This window comes from Girardinichthys multiradiatus, chromosome 8 (genome assembly GCF_021462225.1).
Source record: "Girardinichthys multiradiatus isolate DD_20200921_A chromosome 8, DD_fGirMul_XY1, whole genome shotgun sequence".
Classification (NCBI taxonomy): Eukaryota; Metazoa; Chordata; class Actinopteri; order Cyprinodontiformes; family Goodeidae; genus Girardinichthys; species Girardinichthys multiradiatus.
The window spans coordinates 36998461-37015609 of record NC_061801.1 but is presented as its reverse complement, the minus strand read 5'-3'; the positions used below and the strand labels follow the sequence as shown (position 1 = coordinate 37015609).

Sequence of the window (17149 nt, the reverse complement as noted above, 5' to 3'; positions counted from 1 at the left end):
TTCAAAGCTTTAGAAATGGCTTTGTAAGCCTTTCTAGGTTGATGTCAGTGACTTTTTTTCTCATCTGCTCTTCAGATTCTTGTGTTCGGAGCAAGATGCGCTGCTTTTTGAAATCTTTTAGCCTACTTCATCATGTCAGACAAGATCTATTTCAATGATTTCTTGAGTCCGGCAGCAGTTAATTTATGATTTGACATCCTTACCTTCTCTGTTGGTGTAATCAGGTAAATGGCCTCCAGGCTGGGCAGAGGCTCTCGTCGCTTGTGGATGTCCTCAACAACTTTCAAGGCAGAGGCAGACACATGGAGGTATGCAGTTAAACATTCCCAGTTGCACGAAACAAAGCAGAGATGAATAGTATTTGTCTCTTACTGGTAATGCCCTCTGTCATGATGTCTGTCATCTTGCAGCAGGAGGACAACATCCTCATGCTCAGCTGGTCCACAATCAGAGCCTGGAGACAGAGGGAAAATGTGAGTTTCATCCAAACTGGCAAAATTAAAGGAATATCTTAGTTTTTAGGTAATTTTAAGAAACGCTGACACATCTATTTTCAGTTTTTCTAATGTGATTTCAGAAAGAAAAATAAATTTTGATGCAGTTATGATCAAAGGGATAACATAAGGTTCATAGAAATGCAGTCTCATTTTCCTGAACATTAGAATAGTTAAAAGAGCTTTTTTTAAGGGTCCTCAGCTTGATTTCTTTTTTTTTGACAACTTTTAAAATTTTCTTACTGAAAGCTTGGGAAATATATCCTTACAAATCTGCAAGAAAACCTGAGATTTGGTGCAAAAAGACCAAAAACACTCATCCCCTAAGCCCTAAAATGCTAAATTAAATTGTTTACTTCTACATTTCACTATTACTACTGTTACATTCCCTTAACATCACTTCCAGTCAAACGAATCACTTTAAATACACAATATTGTCTGACTTTTATCTGTTCTGTTCAACTTTTCTGTTCTAGCCTGTTTTGTGTTCAAGTATTACATATTTACAAAAATGGTATTTCACCAAAATCGCCTGATTAAAGTTTCAACAATTAGTTGAAAGGTGTACACACCCGTGCAACCACGTTTTATAGTTTTTTATTTTACATTTTTCTCTCTAACAGGTTTGTTTTTTCAGTGTAATTGTGCAGGATAGATGTCACATTAAAGGAAAAAAGTGAACCTTCTAAAAGCTGGAATTTTAACTGGGGTGTGTAAACTATTTTCAACCACAATATTCACATTTTCAAAGGTGGAAGAAGAAACCTCCATTTCATGTTCTAGAAGGATTACCTAAAACTAAATATGGTACAAAGAAAGTTGCATTTATACGTTAAATTAAAAAAAACTTAAATTCTTTAACAAGTGATGGCACCACAAGTTAGTCCAAATTAAAGTTCTCTTTGAAACATGATGCACCAACAGAAAGCGAAAACATGAACTTCTCACCTTCCATTCTCCCTTCTTCTTCACCTTCTTGATAACATCATTCATAATCTCTGTAAAAAAGAGAAAAAAAGAGCCTTTAATCAGGGTTTTATGACGGCTACAAAAGGACTTTTATGTATAAAAACTGATGGGAGGCGAAAATATCAAAGAGCTACAGATTCTTCCACCCTTTCAGAGATTTAAGCTTTTATGTCGTCGTATCACACAAACTTGGTATGATGATAAGAAATTAACGCCCAGATTCAGGGAATTATCTGGCAAGGATCCCTCTATTGTTCTCGCAGGCTTACTCCAAACATATCTGCATATTTCTTTCTTCACACGATGACATCTGGAACCTGCTTTTTATTTCCATAAATCTAAACTCATTTACAACTATAGCTTTAGGACTTCATGGAACAGTAAATCTTATGATACAAATAACATCAGGTACAAAAACAAGATGTAAAAGCAAATCATGGTAAACAAATATATTGGAGCAAAATAAATAATCAGAAATTATTTTCTTTTGCACTGATTGCATCTTGTTTTTTTGTTAAATAGATACAGTTGCAAGAGGCTCATTAAAGCAATTAATTCAAAGGTAAAGTCTCTTTATGTGTCCTGTAGACAGAGCGGTTATATTGCACTCTTCCATAATATCACACAGATAATACTAAAATTACTATTTAAAGCCACATCAATAACAAGGTTATAGGTTAAAAAAAAGCACAATTAAAAGTTAAGTTGCTTGATTAGAAAAACCTTGAAAGCACCCATACAACCATACAAAAAGAACACACAATCCTCCAACCTCCAAATACATTATCAAAGGACTAAACTGGTTAATGAGGGATTAGTTATCTAGGTAGCTTTGCCTTCTTCCAGACAACTTCATCTCGTCCTCTGTGGTCATTAATGACTTTAACTGATGGAGGAAGGAATGAAAGCTTGTAGCGGTTATGCTTACAGAGAAGAACTCTGAGTATTATTCACTAAACTCAAGATGATGGCACACAGTGCAGAACATGAGCAGGTTCTGTTAAAATCCAGTTTGTCTGAGGATGGTGTAATCAAACAGTTGTTGAGGAGTTAGAGGAACTGTCATACCCTTAATCTTTCCTGCTGTCCTAATCACAGTTAAAATCTGAGCATTTGATTTTACTGTTACCAAACCAGCAGGCAATGCTATACCTTAAAATGGACTCAGTTGTTGCTCTGTAAAAAAACAAATCATCAGAATAACAACCAAACAACCCGAGTCTGCAGAGAACCAGCTGAGGTCATTAGTTAAACCAATATCATGACAAAGATGAACTCTTAAAATAAAGAGTGTGAAGAGATTAATAAAGAGTTTTAACTTTTGGGCCAACATGATCCCTAATATCTTAAGATAATAAGATATTTAGACCACCTAGATGAGACAAAACCAGCTCCAGCATTTTGAAACAAGATATTTAATTAAACCAATATTGTGACAAATCTTCAACATTTAATCAGAACAAAACCACTAGGTATCTTTAGATATTTAAACCCTGTTATCTCAAAATACTGAAATATTTTCAGCTACTTTGATGACATACCCAGCTTTTTCTCAAGGCAATGGCATTTTTAAAAACACTGAATGAGCCCTACTATCTTGAGATAATTAGATTTTTAAACCACTACTATGGTGAAATTAAGTCCAATATCTCGAGACAATGAGAAATTATTTTTGAGGTAAGATATTTAAACCATCACCATAATTGAGCTCATTCAGATAACTGAACTCACTCAGTTATCTTAAAATAATTGGATATCTACACTAATTTAACGGTAAAATAAACTCTATTTCAAGACAAGAACATATTTAGACCCTTGTTATAACAAACCTGTTATTTTCAGATTTAAACCGTTATTATGACAAAACCAATTCTGTTACCCCAATAAAATCAAATATTTACAGTATGATCACAACCTCACAACAAAAGCTACTGTAACCACTATCATGACATAACCATGTCCAATATCTCAAGATGGCAACGATATGTTTAACCCATCATCAGATAATTAGATACTTTATCATGACAGAACCAGTTTATTTTGAGCTAAGATATCTAAATCTTTATTAAAATAAAACCTTATTAAAACTGTACGGAGCCCAGGAACTGACATGGGAGAAAAAACAATTATATAGCGTGCGCACGAAATACTAATTTGTTCCCATGAAATACTAATTTCTGCCCACAAAGTACTTATTTGTGCGCACGAAATATTAATTTGTGGCCACGAAATATATATAGTGTGCGGACAAATATCCAAATATGATTATGACAAAATAAGCTGTGCTATCCTGAGACATTAAGCTTTATGTCAGACTAGGCAACATCTATCAAATGTAATTTTACAAATACAACCTGATTTTCTGTAATGGATTATTCACAAGTATTATGAGAACAAAGGTGAACAACAAAATCCGGTGGGTCTCCTAATAAAAGTTATTTTAACAAGGTCATTATCAGAGGTTCACCAGTCAATCGGCTAGAGATCAGATCAGTTTTCTTTTGATTGGCTCTGATTGGTGATTGGCAGTCAAAATATTAAGAATTCTGGATTTTCCTAATTTATTAAATTCATATAAACTGAGAATTTTCACCATTGGTGGTCTATAAACACATCAACCAACAGGATATCTTTCGATGCACTTGTTTCATTTTCATGACTTATCAGATAAAGGTTAGGAACCTATGTATTAAAGCATTAACAGGGATAATCTTATAATTCCATTTAATTTTAGATTCAAAACTACTACCTCCATGAAAGAATTAGCACATTTTTCTCTTATGTGTTATATTCCTTAGAGGTATATTTCTCTAGACACTGAGATGAAAATAGCTCATTTAACCTAAGATGCCAATATGGCCAACTGAGGCATTAAGGAAAATCACAGCAACATAAATATTTGCAGGTTTGACTATTCCCTGTTTCACCAAAGAGGGGCATGGCAGGGAAATTTTACATGTCATGCATACACTGGGATTAAATCCCCGTCAACTGTGCAGCTGCCATATGATTACCATGTTTATGCCCCAGTGCTGATATTGGCCTGATCAGTGTATCCTCCATCTGCCAGCCGTATCAGATTAATTCACCGACAGTGAATGACTGCTGAACATCATGTTAGATCGCTGCAAACTGCTAAGCTTTTGGTCCCTGGCTACAACGTGAGGCCACGCAGACCCTGATGGATTATCACAGATTAAAGGAGCTCAAATAAAACAGATTAAAGAGTGCACATCGAAAAAAGACCATGGCTGCCGAGAGGGGGGGCCTTTAGCTTCAAACATAGCAAATGGCACCGAAGCTGCTGACTGGTTGTTTTTTCCATAGAAAACAACTCTTACACTACCTGTAGATAAATAGAAAGAAGAAAATGTTGACAAAATGAATGAACGTAGCTTATAAAACAGGAAATTATATCCAAACTGTATCTTAATGTAAATCTCAGTAAACTAGAATAACAGTGAAAATGTCATTTATTTCAGCAATAGAATTTAAAAAGAGAAACTTGTATAATATATAGATTTATTACATACAGATTGATGTAGTTCAAGCATTTATTTATTTTGATGATGATCATGGTGTACAGCAAATGAAAACTGAAAATCAGAAAATTTAAATATTTCATAAAACCAATGGAAATATTTTTTTAAACTGAAATGTTATGTTACACCCTGAACAATCAAGGGGAAAACGGCTGATTCGACATTTATCCTGCAGGCAGTCACAAGCCACAAAAGGAGAGTTTTAATCTACCTTTTTGTAAGGAAAGTTTGATGGAAGGAAAAAATATGGTAGACAAAAAAGTGCAAAATCAGCAGGGATATGTACAACTTTTAAAGGACTGAAGTGAAGCGAAGCAAAGCATGGACTGTGGCTGGAGTTGGTGCTTTAGGAGAGACCACACACACCAGTTTTAGGACTTCTACAACTGCTGTGTTTCTTGTGTTAACTGACGTTTGAAACAGAAACAACATCAGAAGTGTTTCACCTGGGCTAAGGGGCAAAAGGACTGCACTGTTGCTTGGCTGAAAGTAAAGTTTACCTTTCATTTGGAAATTAAGATACCAGAATCTGGAGGAAAAGTAGAGATGCACAGAATCCATGTTGCTTGAAGTCCAGTGTGAAGTTTACTAGTTCCCCCTGCTAACAAGCTTTATAGAGATGGTGTATTAATTTTCCAGCAGGACTTGGCAATACCCGTTTTAACGGCCAAACCCCCTTAGAAGGATCAATGTAGTATTGTTAAGAGGAAGATCAGAAACACCAGATCTAGCAATGCAGACATGCTGGGCTTCCTTAACTCCTCAGCAGAGCCACAGATGGATCTCCTCCATGACACGCTGCACTGATGTAGTAAATCATGCAAAAGGAACCCCAACCATGTACTGAGTGAATATAATTTTTGAGAAAATATCTAAACTTTTTTGAGAAGCAGAATTTTGGTTTCTCATTATCTGTTCTATATCTGACAATAAATTGAATCAGTGACTCCAGAAACACAGACAGACTTGTCCCTTCTGTCCCCCAGATGAACTGGATCTGACCCCCTGTAGGACAGAAGTCATAGCGAGGCCTAAGCTTCAGTCTTCTAAGGATTTCCGCTTTAAAACCAATGTGTTTGCTGCTTTCTCAGCACGGCAAGAAATGCAACACAAACCAAATCTATCAAAACTGATAAAAATGTAATGCTTTGGTAGGAAGAAATGGTACAACTGTTACAATACTGCTGAAAACTGCAACTAAATGCTCAAAGAAAATGAGTTAAAATAGCTTCACTTTCATTCTTAAAAACTCAACTTGCATGTCACCCAGCAGACAGAAGGAAATAAAGCAAGGATATGAATAGGAAAGCATTGACATTTTTTCTTTTCCTCTGCTTCAGCTAGTGTGTTTCCTCTTCCTCTTTGCCTCTCTGTTAAATCCTCTTACGTACAAGCAGCTCCAGTCACTGAGCTGGTATCTGTTGCAACTAAATGTTTCAGGACGATGCACGTTTCGCATGACGGAGATGGTTCTTTATTAGGGCAGCCTTTTAAGAAACATTATCAGTTTGACAGAGCAGAGATTTTTTGGGGGGCAAATACAAAGCAGTGTTGTCAGTTATTGCTGTCATGATTTGCTCAAAATGAATTAGAAAACAAATAAGGGTGCACTAATCTTGCACAGCACCTTGAAAAAACTATTCATGCCTCTTAAACTTTTTATATTTTGTCAGATTACATCAGCAGAGATTTAATGTGCATTTTATTTGATTTTACGTGGTAGACCAATACAAAGATGTGTATAATTGTGAATTGGAAGTAAAATTAGTTTTACAAATAATAATCTTAAAAGTGTGGCATGCATTTCCATTTAGCTTTCTTGCGTCAGTACTTTATAGAACCACTTTCTAGTCGATAGTTTGTAGAGTCTGTTATAAGCCAGTACACATGGAAGCATTTAGAATGCTACTGAGCAAACATCATGGCACCAATGCAAAATAAAACGGTTTAAAAACTGAATTAAGTCTGTGACCCCGATTGGTTAATTCATTAACCCTTTCTAAGTTGATTTAGACCTGAAACTGTAAGACAGTGTGTTAATTTACCATCTTACGAAGTTTGAAACCTCTGCAGACTGCCATTGAGTGATGTGCATGACAGAAAGCTGTTTGTTTTTACTGGGTGTGGCTAAAGTGATGTCATCAATTGACCACAACAACGTGTTGAACAGTCGTCTACGAAGAAGCGTACAAAAGTTGGTGCCGCTCCGATAATGTACCGGTGAGAGATAGCTGTTTTAAATATTGTAGGGGGCACAGTTGCGTGAAATTCCAATTTAGTCCAGTTGAGCTGTTTGGTGGTTGACAAAGATCATTCATATCCAATTTGGAGCAAATCGGATCATACATGTGTCATTTAGAGCCGGGCGTGGGCAAACGGCGGGACTTCAAAATTCGACGCTCCGGCATGCCCACTCAGTCCAGCCAACAATTACTGTTCACAGTAGGACTCAACATCACCTCTTTCCATGTTATCAGACACTGCTTGAAGCTTGTATGAGTGAGAGTGTAAAAGGGGGAGATCCACCAGTGAAAGACGCGACTTCCTGTTCTAAGTGGGCGGGGCTAAAGGGATGTCAGTAAAGGTACCTGTGAAAGTGCTGTGAGTTGGTCTGTGATGAGACGAGGAAAGTTTAGTGCAGCTTGTTCTTGGAAATGATTACACATTCGTCTTTTATGGCGCAAAGTCGGATGTTGAGGCTTGGCTACGTCCACATGCTTTGATGCAGCAAAAAACTTTTGACAACTTTTGATCCCCAATGCTTTATAAGTAAACTTAGTCATTTTGAAGTCTAAGTCAAAAGCTGTAGGAGTTTGCTCAGATACGACATCTGTAAACGAGAGAAAATGGCGGCTCTAATCCAAAATGGCCGACTTCCTGCCGGGTTTTGACCATGGCTCCAATAGACTTTTTTTGTAGGTCCTGAGAAGTTATGTATTTTTACTGAATTTTCATAATCCTGGTCAAAGCATGGCTTGGAGGTGATTTTTCTTTTTTTTTATGTTCTAGGTGGCACTGTGGAGAAATTAGGCCACACCCACCAAATATTTCACTGCATATCTTTTGGAGGGCCAGACTAAGATCGATCACATTAAATGTGGTACATATCAGATCTGAAGAAATTAAGTGTCACAACTAAGCAAAGACAGAAACTAAGAACATTTATTCAAGCTCACTTTAAACTAAAAAAGTTGAAGGTGGCTAAGTTAGCCTAAACTAAATAAGCTAGCTGTTTTGCTTAGATAATTTTGGCTAACTCTGTTAGCTGAAACTAACTTGGCTCATATGGTGTTCTAGCTAAACTAGTGTGAGATGGCTAAATTACCTTAAACTCATTTAACTAATCATTTTTCTAGCTAAATTATTTTAAGATTAAGTTATACTTATTCAGCTAGTTGTTTTTTATGGTCACGGTTTGAACTTTCCAGTTGTTTGCCATATTAATGAACTGGGCTCTTCTTATAACATGAAAGATTTTCAAGATTACTAGGAAAATGTTTACCTAAACTGTATTTAAGACCTCTGTTGTCAGTTCTAAACAGTAAGCACAGTTTAAGATATGATATAATTGGTATAAAAAGATATGAGTTAGTGAGTGGGGAAACGTACTGAAAGCAGGGTAAATTATTTTAGGATAGAAAATTAACCGCCTTAGCTACTTCTTTTCTAAACAATCATAATTTAAAAGAATAATTTTACCACTGGAGACGCTGCGATGAAAAATACAGACTTGACCCTTTGCTATGAATGAAAAGCTAATCAAAGTCAGGAGGAAACTGCACTGTGGATTTTCCCTTTCTGGCCTTTCTGATAGAGACAAAACAACACAGGAACACAGCAGCCAGAAAGAAGGGAAGAGACCTGAACAAACACATTCATACAGCTGTGTAAACCAAACTGGCACAGTGGTGCACACACACATTAAAAACATTAACAAACACACATATTAGTTGCTTCTCAAATGCTGACAGCCTGTTTAACAGGATACAACATCCTGTGTGTAGAGTTGAGACTGCCGTCATTTTAAAAAAAATAGTAATTTTAATCTTGAGAATACATTTCCCATTTACAATTACATCTGTGTTATCCTGTAATTAACCTTTACTTTGCAGGGATCAGTCAGCAAATGCCTTTTATCTGAATTATGAGAAATCGAATAATGAAATACAGGTCCTTCTCAAAATATTAGCATATTGTGATAAAGTTCATTATTTTCCATAATGTAATGATGAAAATTTAACATTCATATATTTTAGATTCATTGCACACTAACTGAAATATTTCAGGTCTTTTATTGTCTTAATACGGATGATTTTGGCATACAGCTCATGAAAACCCAAAATTCCTATCTCACAAAATTAGCATATCATTAAAAGGGTCTCTAAACGACCTATGAACCTAATCATCTGAATCAACGAGTTAACTCTAAACACCTGCAAAAGATTCCTGAGGCCTTTAAAACTCCCAGCCTGGTTCATCACTCAAAACCCCAATCATGGGTAAGACTGCCGACCTGACTGCTGTCCAGAAGGCCACTATTGACACCCTCAAGCAAGAGGGTAAGACACAGAAAGACATTTCTGAACGAATAGGCTGTTCCCAGAGTGCTGTATCAAGGCACCTCAGTGGGAAGTCTGTGGGAAGGAAAAAGTGTGGCAGAAAACGCTGCACAACGAGAAGAGGTGACCGGACCCTGAGAAAGATTGTGGAGAAGGGCCGATTCCAGACCTTGGGGGACCTGCGGAAGCAGTGGACTGAGTCTGGAGTAGAAACATCCAGAGCCACCGTGCACAGGCGTGTGCAGGAAATGGGCTACAGGTGCCGCATTCCCCAGGTCAAGCCACTTTTGAACCAGAAACAGCGGCAGAAGCGCCTGACCTGGGCTACAGAGAAGCAGCACTGGACTGTTGCTCAGTGGTCCAAAGTACTTTTTTCGGATGAAAGCAAATTCTGCATGTCATTCGGAAATCAAGGTGCCAGAGTCTGGAGGAAGACTGGGGAGAAGGAAATGCCAAAATGCCAGAAGTCCAGTGTCAAGTACCCACAGTCAGTGATGGTCTGGGGTGCCGTGTCAGCTGCTGGTGTTGGTCCACTGTGTTTTATCAAGGGCAGGGTCAATGCAGCTAGCTATCAGGAGATTTTGGAGCACTTCATGCTTCCATCTGCTGAAAAGCTTTATGGAGATGAAGATTTCATTTTTCAGCATGACCTGGCACCTGCTCACAGTGCCAAAACCACTGGTAAATGGTTTACTGACCATGGTATCACTGTGCTCAATTGGCCTGCCAACTCTCCTGACCTGAACCCCATAGAGAATCTGTGGGATATTGTGAAGAGAACGTTGAGAGACTCAAGACCCAACACTCTGGATGAGCTAAAGGCCGCTATCGAAGCATCCTGGGCCTCCATAAGACCTCAGCAGTGCCACAGGCTGATTGCCTCCATGCCACGCCGCATTGAAGCAGTCATTTCTGCCAAAGGATTCCCGACCAAGTATTGAGTGCATAACTGTACATGATTATTTGAAGGTTGACGTTTTTTGTATTAAAAACACTTTTCGTTTATTGGTCGGATGAAATATGCTAATTTTGTGAGATAGGACTTTTGGGTTTTCATGAGCTTTATGCCAAAATCATCCGTATTAAGACAATAAAAGACCTGAAATATTTCAGTTAGTGTGCAATGAATCTAAAATATATGAATGTTAAATTTTCATCATGACATCATGGAAAATAATGAACTTTATCACAATATGCTAATATTTTGAGAAGGACCTGTATAGTGAATTTTAACAGGAAATTTCTCTTTTACCAACCTAACAGCCTTCAGCCTCACCAAGAAACAGTGATATTCTCCTGTAAATGATATTGCTCATTATCTTGACTGCTCACATTTTGCAGCAGTGATAAGCTGACTGTTCCTCCTTTTGGTTTGCTGTCGTCCTTCTTCAGGGACTTTCTCCGTTGAGTGAATGACCCAGTTTTTTCTCTGGATCTTGGCTTTATGGCCTCATCACTCCTGAGAGAATCTGACACTCCACATTTTAAAGTGCCCGTGACATCGAATTTTTATGATAAATCCAATTGCATTTATTGGAAAGGACACATTATTAAAATATTTTAAAAAGTAAATTCATGCCACTGAAATGAACAGTTGCTGAGATATATGGTCAGAAATTTCACTAAAAAGGCACTTCCACACTACTCCTTTGCGATTTTGTTGTGTTCTTTTATGATGTAGAAGGGGAACCTCGGCATGTAACCTGACCACTGCTACAATGGTAGAAACACAGACAGCAGCCAAGAATCTGATGTTTCTTTAGATATATTGCAATTACCATCGGAGAGAGACGCAGAGTCGGGAGTAGTCAGTCAGCGGTCATCAGATGGCAGAGCACATATGTCGCGACATACATTTAAAATCATGACACATCGATGCTGTCATGTCCTCCTTTCTCTGCTTTCTTGGCTCTAACTCTGCAGTGGTCTTTCATATTTCTGTAGTACTGTGTTAAAATGTGTCTCCATCCTATGTGTGAGAGTACGCGTCTAGCAGGAGAATGTGAAGAACAGGGAGATGTTAGAGTGGGATATCTGCCACCTCTGATGAAGCAATCTTCATCGATGAAAGAAGAGGTGGATTCAACATAAAGAGCTCTTCATGCTCTGCCGCCACAGTGACATGACGTTTTGGCATGGATTTATTTGTGACTGTGTATGTTTGTGAGCAGCATATTCATTGTGTTCGTGTTTTAGAGAGGGCTGCAGGCACTGCATCAAACACTGGAGCCAGACGAGGGTGTGTGCTGCTCTGGTTCAGTGATGCTTCCAAGGTCAGTGGGTGACTTGTGTGCAACTATGGACCTTCGTGTTTCACATTCCCACATCCATCTCTTAAAATACCGGTTATATAATTTCATTCTTGCTTGCTTCCAAAGAACCTTTTGAGGAAGACTGAATCAACTCCGTTTAACACTGAATAAAAAACAGAACTAAAGAGAGGATACTAGTCTGGGTTAAAGTAAGGACGAAATCTAAGGATCAGTGTTTCTCCAAGCTCTGCTTAAAGGCCTTTTATTTAAGGGTTAATCTGTACTGGCTATACTGTATGTAGTTTCAGGTATAATTTAAGGATTACGGCCTAGTGTTGTCATTCCATCTGCAAGCAATAGTAAACATAAAAACTAAAAAGTTGCTAGTAGGCTGGATATGTAGTCTGAGGACATAAGGATAAGTTATGTGACTGATCATAGGTTGTGCTCTGCTAGATCCGTTTAGGCCTCTTAGCACAAGTACCTGGATGAGTATAAAACCAATGTTAGTCATGATCTATGTGGCGGCGCCGGTGTTGGGATCTTGTATATTAAATGATAGTAAAGAAAACAGTATTATAACATGTACGTTAGTTTGGCATTTTCTAGGTTAGCTATTGTTTTTCTTGCATGGTTAACTTTGTACTCGTACTTGTTGTCTTCCGCTTCATTCGGGACTGGGTCGCGGGGGCACCAGAAGTAGTAGAGACGCCCAGACTTCCTTCTTCCCAGACACCTCTTCCAGCTCCTCCAAGGCATTCCCAGGCCAGCCGAGAGACACAGTCCCTCCAGCGTGTCTTGGGCCGTTGTCTGGAAAACCTCCCGAGGGAGGTGTCCAGGAGGCTTCCAATACAGATGTCCAAGGCACCTCAATTGACTTCTCTCGATGTGGAGGAGCAGCGATCCTCACCCCAACTCTAGGGAAGTGCCCGGCCACCCTGCGGAGGAAGTAGGTGAGGGTAGAAATGTAGAACGACCAGTATGTTGAGAACTTCACTTTTCGGCTCAGCTCTCTCTTCACCACAACGGACCGGCACCATGACTGCGCAGCCGCACCGATCCGTCTGTCGATCTCCCTCTCCATTCTCCCCTCACTTGTGAACAAGCCACCAAGATACTTGAACTCCTCCACTTGAGGCAGGAACTCCCCTCCAATCTGAAGAGGGCAAGCCACCCTTTTCCGGTCGAGTACCATGGCCTCAGACTTGAAGGAGCTGATCCTCATCACAGCATCACAGCCGCTTCACACTCGACTGCGAACCGCCCCAGTGCATGCTGTAGGTCTTGGCTAGAGAGTGCCAGCAGAACCACGTCATCTGCCAAAAGATGGTCCCCAAACGAGACCCCTTCCGGCCCTTGGCTGTGCTTAGAAATCCTGTCCATAAAAGTTATGAACAGGATAAGTGACAAAAGGGTGGCCCTGCCGTAGTCCAACGTGCATCGGAAACAGGTCCGACTTAGTGCCGGCAATGTGGACCAAACTCCTACTCCGCTTGTACAGAGACCGGATGGCCCTTAATAAAGGCCACCCGACTCCATACTCCTGGAGCAGCCCCACAGGGCACCACAAGGAACACGGTCAAATGCCTTTTCCAGGTCCACAAAACACATGTGGACCGGTTGGGCAAACTCCCATGAACCCTTGAGTACCCTGTAGAGGGTGTAGAGCTGGTACAGTGTTCCACAGCCGGGACGAAAACCACACTGCTCCTCCTGAAGCCGAGGTTCGTCTATCGGCCGGACTCTCCTCTCCCATACCCTGGGATAGGCCTTACCAGGGAGGCTGAGGAGTGTGATCTCCCTGTAGTTGGAACACACCCTTCGGACCACCACCCCGGTCTGCCAGTCCAGAGGCACTGTCCCCTACTGCCACGCAATGCTGCAGAGGCGTGCCAAACACGACAGCCCTACAACACCCAGAGTCTTTAGGTACTCAGGGCAGATCTTGTTGCCTGGGAAATGGGCGTGCAGAGTCATCATGCGACCAAAGTGGATCAGTCAGGATGGAACTATTGCGAAAGAGAAATGAGAAAGAACCAACTAGGAATGTGAAAAGGAAGAGTGAAATCTGTACGAAATCATCGTTCTCTGAATGTATGAATCTTTTAGGCTTTCAGTTAGGCTGAAAGGACTGATGAAGATGTAAACATTCTAGCAAAGCTGTTAACTTGAGTTGAGCCTTGAGCTTTTCAATGGTCCTAAAAAAGAACACATTATTTAAGAAAAATTAATTTAATTCTCAATGGCTGGGCTTGTTAGCACTGTTGTCCTGCGGCAAGATCCTGGGTTCAAATTCTGGCCTGGACTCTTTCTGCACTGAGTCTGAGTGATTTTCCCATGTGGGTTCTCTCCTTGCACTCCAGCTTCCTCCAATAGGCCAAAACATGCCAATTGTCAAAAATGGTAACTCTAAATTGTCCTTAGATTTGAGTGTGGCCTTGTGATGGACTAGAGACCTGTCCAGCTTGTATACCGCCGCTTGCCCAATGGCGGCTGGTGGTAGGCACCAGTGCCCCCTTGACCCACCAAGGATAAGTAGGTATGGGCGATGGAGGGATGCTCTAGGGTTGTGTTTTGTAGCTAGCTAACTAGTTAATATTTTTTTAGAAAATAATAAAAACAAAGTTGTCTACATGTTCTATTGCATGTTGACTTATTAAAAATCACTAAGAAAAGATAAAGAAAACGTAGTTTCTTGAGACAAAATAAACTTAAAGAATTTTTTTGTTTTTATTGCTAGTTAGTTATGTTCTGTCATTTAAAATGCAAAGTTAACAGCATTGATTTGAGTTTAATTCCAGGATACTTTATTAACCCCAAACGAAAGTTAGATTTTCCCGTTCCTCTCAGTATCTAAGTTTCTTGACAGAGTTATTATTGAGGGTAATGGCTGTGGGCAGGAAGGATCTCCTGTAGTGGTCTGTGTTACAGCAGATCTACAAAATCCTGACTAAAGACACACTGTTTGATTACTGTCTTGCTGATGCTCAGAGATGTCCATTATGTTTTACATTTTATGAAGCATTCTTCTTTGCACAATCATCTCAAATGGCTCCAGAGTAGTCCCCATAACAGAGCCAGCCTCCTTTAATTTAAAATACTATTTTCTGTATATACAGTGGAACAATAGTATTTTTAGTTTTCTGAGAATTTCATAAAGCCCAATGCTAAGTTTAGAATAATAATTAAAACAGTCACTGCTCCCTATATGCATCAAACATCCTTATGTTTAATATAGATTATAGTTTTAAGTCTAGTCAAGAGAACTGTTTACAAATATCTCCAAGCTCAGGACCCTGACTGTCGTCACCATTCACCCACGTTTCCTTCTGCTGCTCCCTGCAACTAATGCTCACATCCAGCAATAAATCAGGGGGAGGGTGAGCCTCAGCCTGCTGCCCATCCCCCTCCTTCCTTCATCCTGGCTGCAGCAGGAGCCATGATGGAGTCCCTCCTTCCTTCCTCTCTACCTCCACCAATCCCATCACAGCTCCACCTCAGCCACACAGGGTAAGGTGTTGCCTCCAGTGTCCACGCTGTTACCTTCAGGGAAAAACGCAATGTTTACACAGTTCTGGGAAAGATGATTCACTCAGCGCTCACAGCCTGTATTTGGCCTGCTTTCTGTTTTACAAACCCAGTTATGTAATTGGCAGCTACCGCGCTTAAATAATTAAAGACGGCACTGTAGGATAATGGAGCGTTGCTGCACGTAAAGGGTGCCTATGAAGGTAGATTTGTTCAAATCCAGGCAAACAGTGTCTGTTAGATTCAGGAGTACTGCTGACAAAGTATACAATATATACTGCATGTTTAACATCATAGAAAAACTGGAGCAAACTGGACTGTTTGCTCTGTCTGGGTAAGAATCACACAGCTTCAGCCAAAGAGACTAAAGATGCACTGTTCAGGGTTTTCATACTCTATACGTTTCTGGTGATGTTTAAACTCTACATTATTACAATTTTATTTCTCTTGTGTATTGACTAGAACACATATAGAACACATAATAAAGGTCATATGAAGAAGAAGAAACCTAAAGATGCACAGATGTTTCCTGGATAAAACCGATTTCCATTAAGGTTTGACGTACATTTAAATGTTGACAGATTCAGATTTCTGTTTTTCAGGGGCTACACATGAATATTTTCTCACATGAACAGAAAACAAATCTAGAGATGCACCAAACAGGTTTTTACTGGATGATGAGGTTTGATAATCCAGTTCCACATTTGAATCAGATTTTTTATTTATTAGTATTAAAGTTATTTTTCTCCTAAGGACTAAATCACACACAATAAAAATAAATAATGTGATTTATGTTATTTCAAGAGGTAGCCAGAATCCAATAGAAAATGGAGGATTTACAAGAATATCTCCATGTATCCATTTAAATATAGCCCTCTAACCTAACTAAAAACGCGGGAACATGATTGCTGTTTGTGTTTTTATAGATCAAAAATGCTGAGAGTTATTTTTGTTGATAAATTTATTGAACAGGAAAGTATTATTTTTCTCTTTGATCTGCAGACTGCCAATCAGAGCCAATTAAGGGAGAACTGACTGATTTGATGTCATAATTACAAGTATCCATCACTCTTAGCAGCAGACAGACACCGGACCTCTACAGCAGTACTGTAAAGATGTAGTTTGTGAAATATAAAACCCAGTCAATCACCTGGATATGTGCAGAGTTGCTCCCAGAATGGTTTTTGTAATGGTCAGCCAAATAAGGGGCCGCTGATTCATATTAGTGGCACACCAAAAGGTATTTTAATTTAACTTATTTGGATCAGATTGGAAAACAAAACACTTATACCTCCTCAGGATTCTTAAAAAAAAACAAGCAAATTGTCTTTAAATTCATGTTTACAGTTATATGTTCACCAAAAAAATGTGATTATTTGACATATTAGGACATGTGATTCTTTAGCTCCGGTAAAATCTAGTGTGTAAGATCTTCAGAATACAGTAAAATATTCTTTGAGTTGAATATGTCTACTTCAAGGAATAATAGTGATTAAAATGATGTTTTTCATTAAACAAACTAAAGCTTTTTAAAATATAACCCTGATTTCATTGTTTTGTATCTATATTGACACATCAAGTCATGTTTTTATTATTTTCTACGACCCAAAAAAGTATGAACGCTGTTCATTAAATAACTTATGAAAGAAATACCCATAAGAAAACAAGTGATGCACTGAGACATAAAATATAGCAAAATGCTATAATGAATTGATTTATTTAAAAAGAACAACTAAAGAAGCACCAGTTAGGCTCATCTTTAGTTGTGCTTGATTGGCTGATTCCAGTTTGCATTATAACTCTCT

The 17149-nt window shown here is 39.0% G+C and overlaps 2 protein-coding genes across 3 annotated transcripts in view; one reads left to right on the top strand and one right to left on the bottom strand.

Annotated features, from left to right (window-relative positions):
• The window catches only part of stxbp1a (syntaxin binding protein 1a), a 46819-nt gene that overhangs the window by 28390 nt on the left and 1280 nt on the right, over nt 1-17149 (bottom strand). For both annotated transcript variants that reach the window (XM_047372100.1, XM_047372101.1), the window contains exons 2-4: nt 1443-1492; nt 373-454; nt 204-280 (exon numbers count right to left, since the gene is read on the bottom strand). In XM_047372100.1, coding sequence (XP_047228056.1) covers nt 204-280; nt 373-454; nt 1443-1492 — 209 coding nt within the window. The remainder of the gene's footprint in view (nt 1-203; nt 281-372; nt 455-1442; nt 1493-17149) is intronic.
• Nucleotides 420-17149, top strand: part of niban2a (niban apoptosis regulator 2a) — a 52156-nt gene continuing 35426 nt past the window's right edge. The window contains exon 1 of the mRNA XM_047372099.1: nt 420-473. The gene's annotated coding sequence lies outside the window, so the exon portion shown is untranslated. The remainder of the gene's footprint in view (nt 474-17149) is intronic.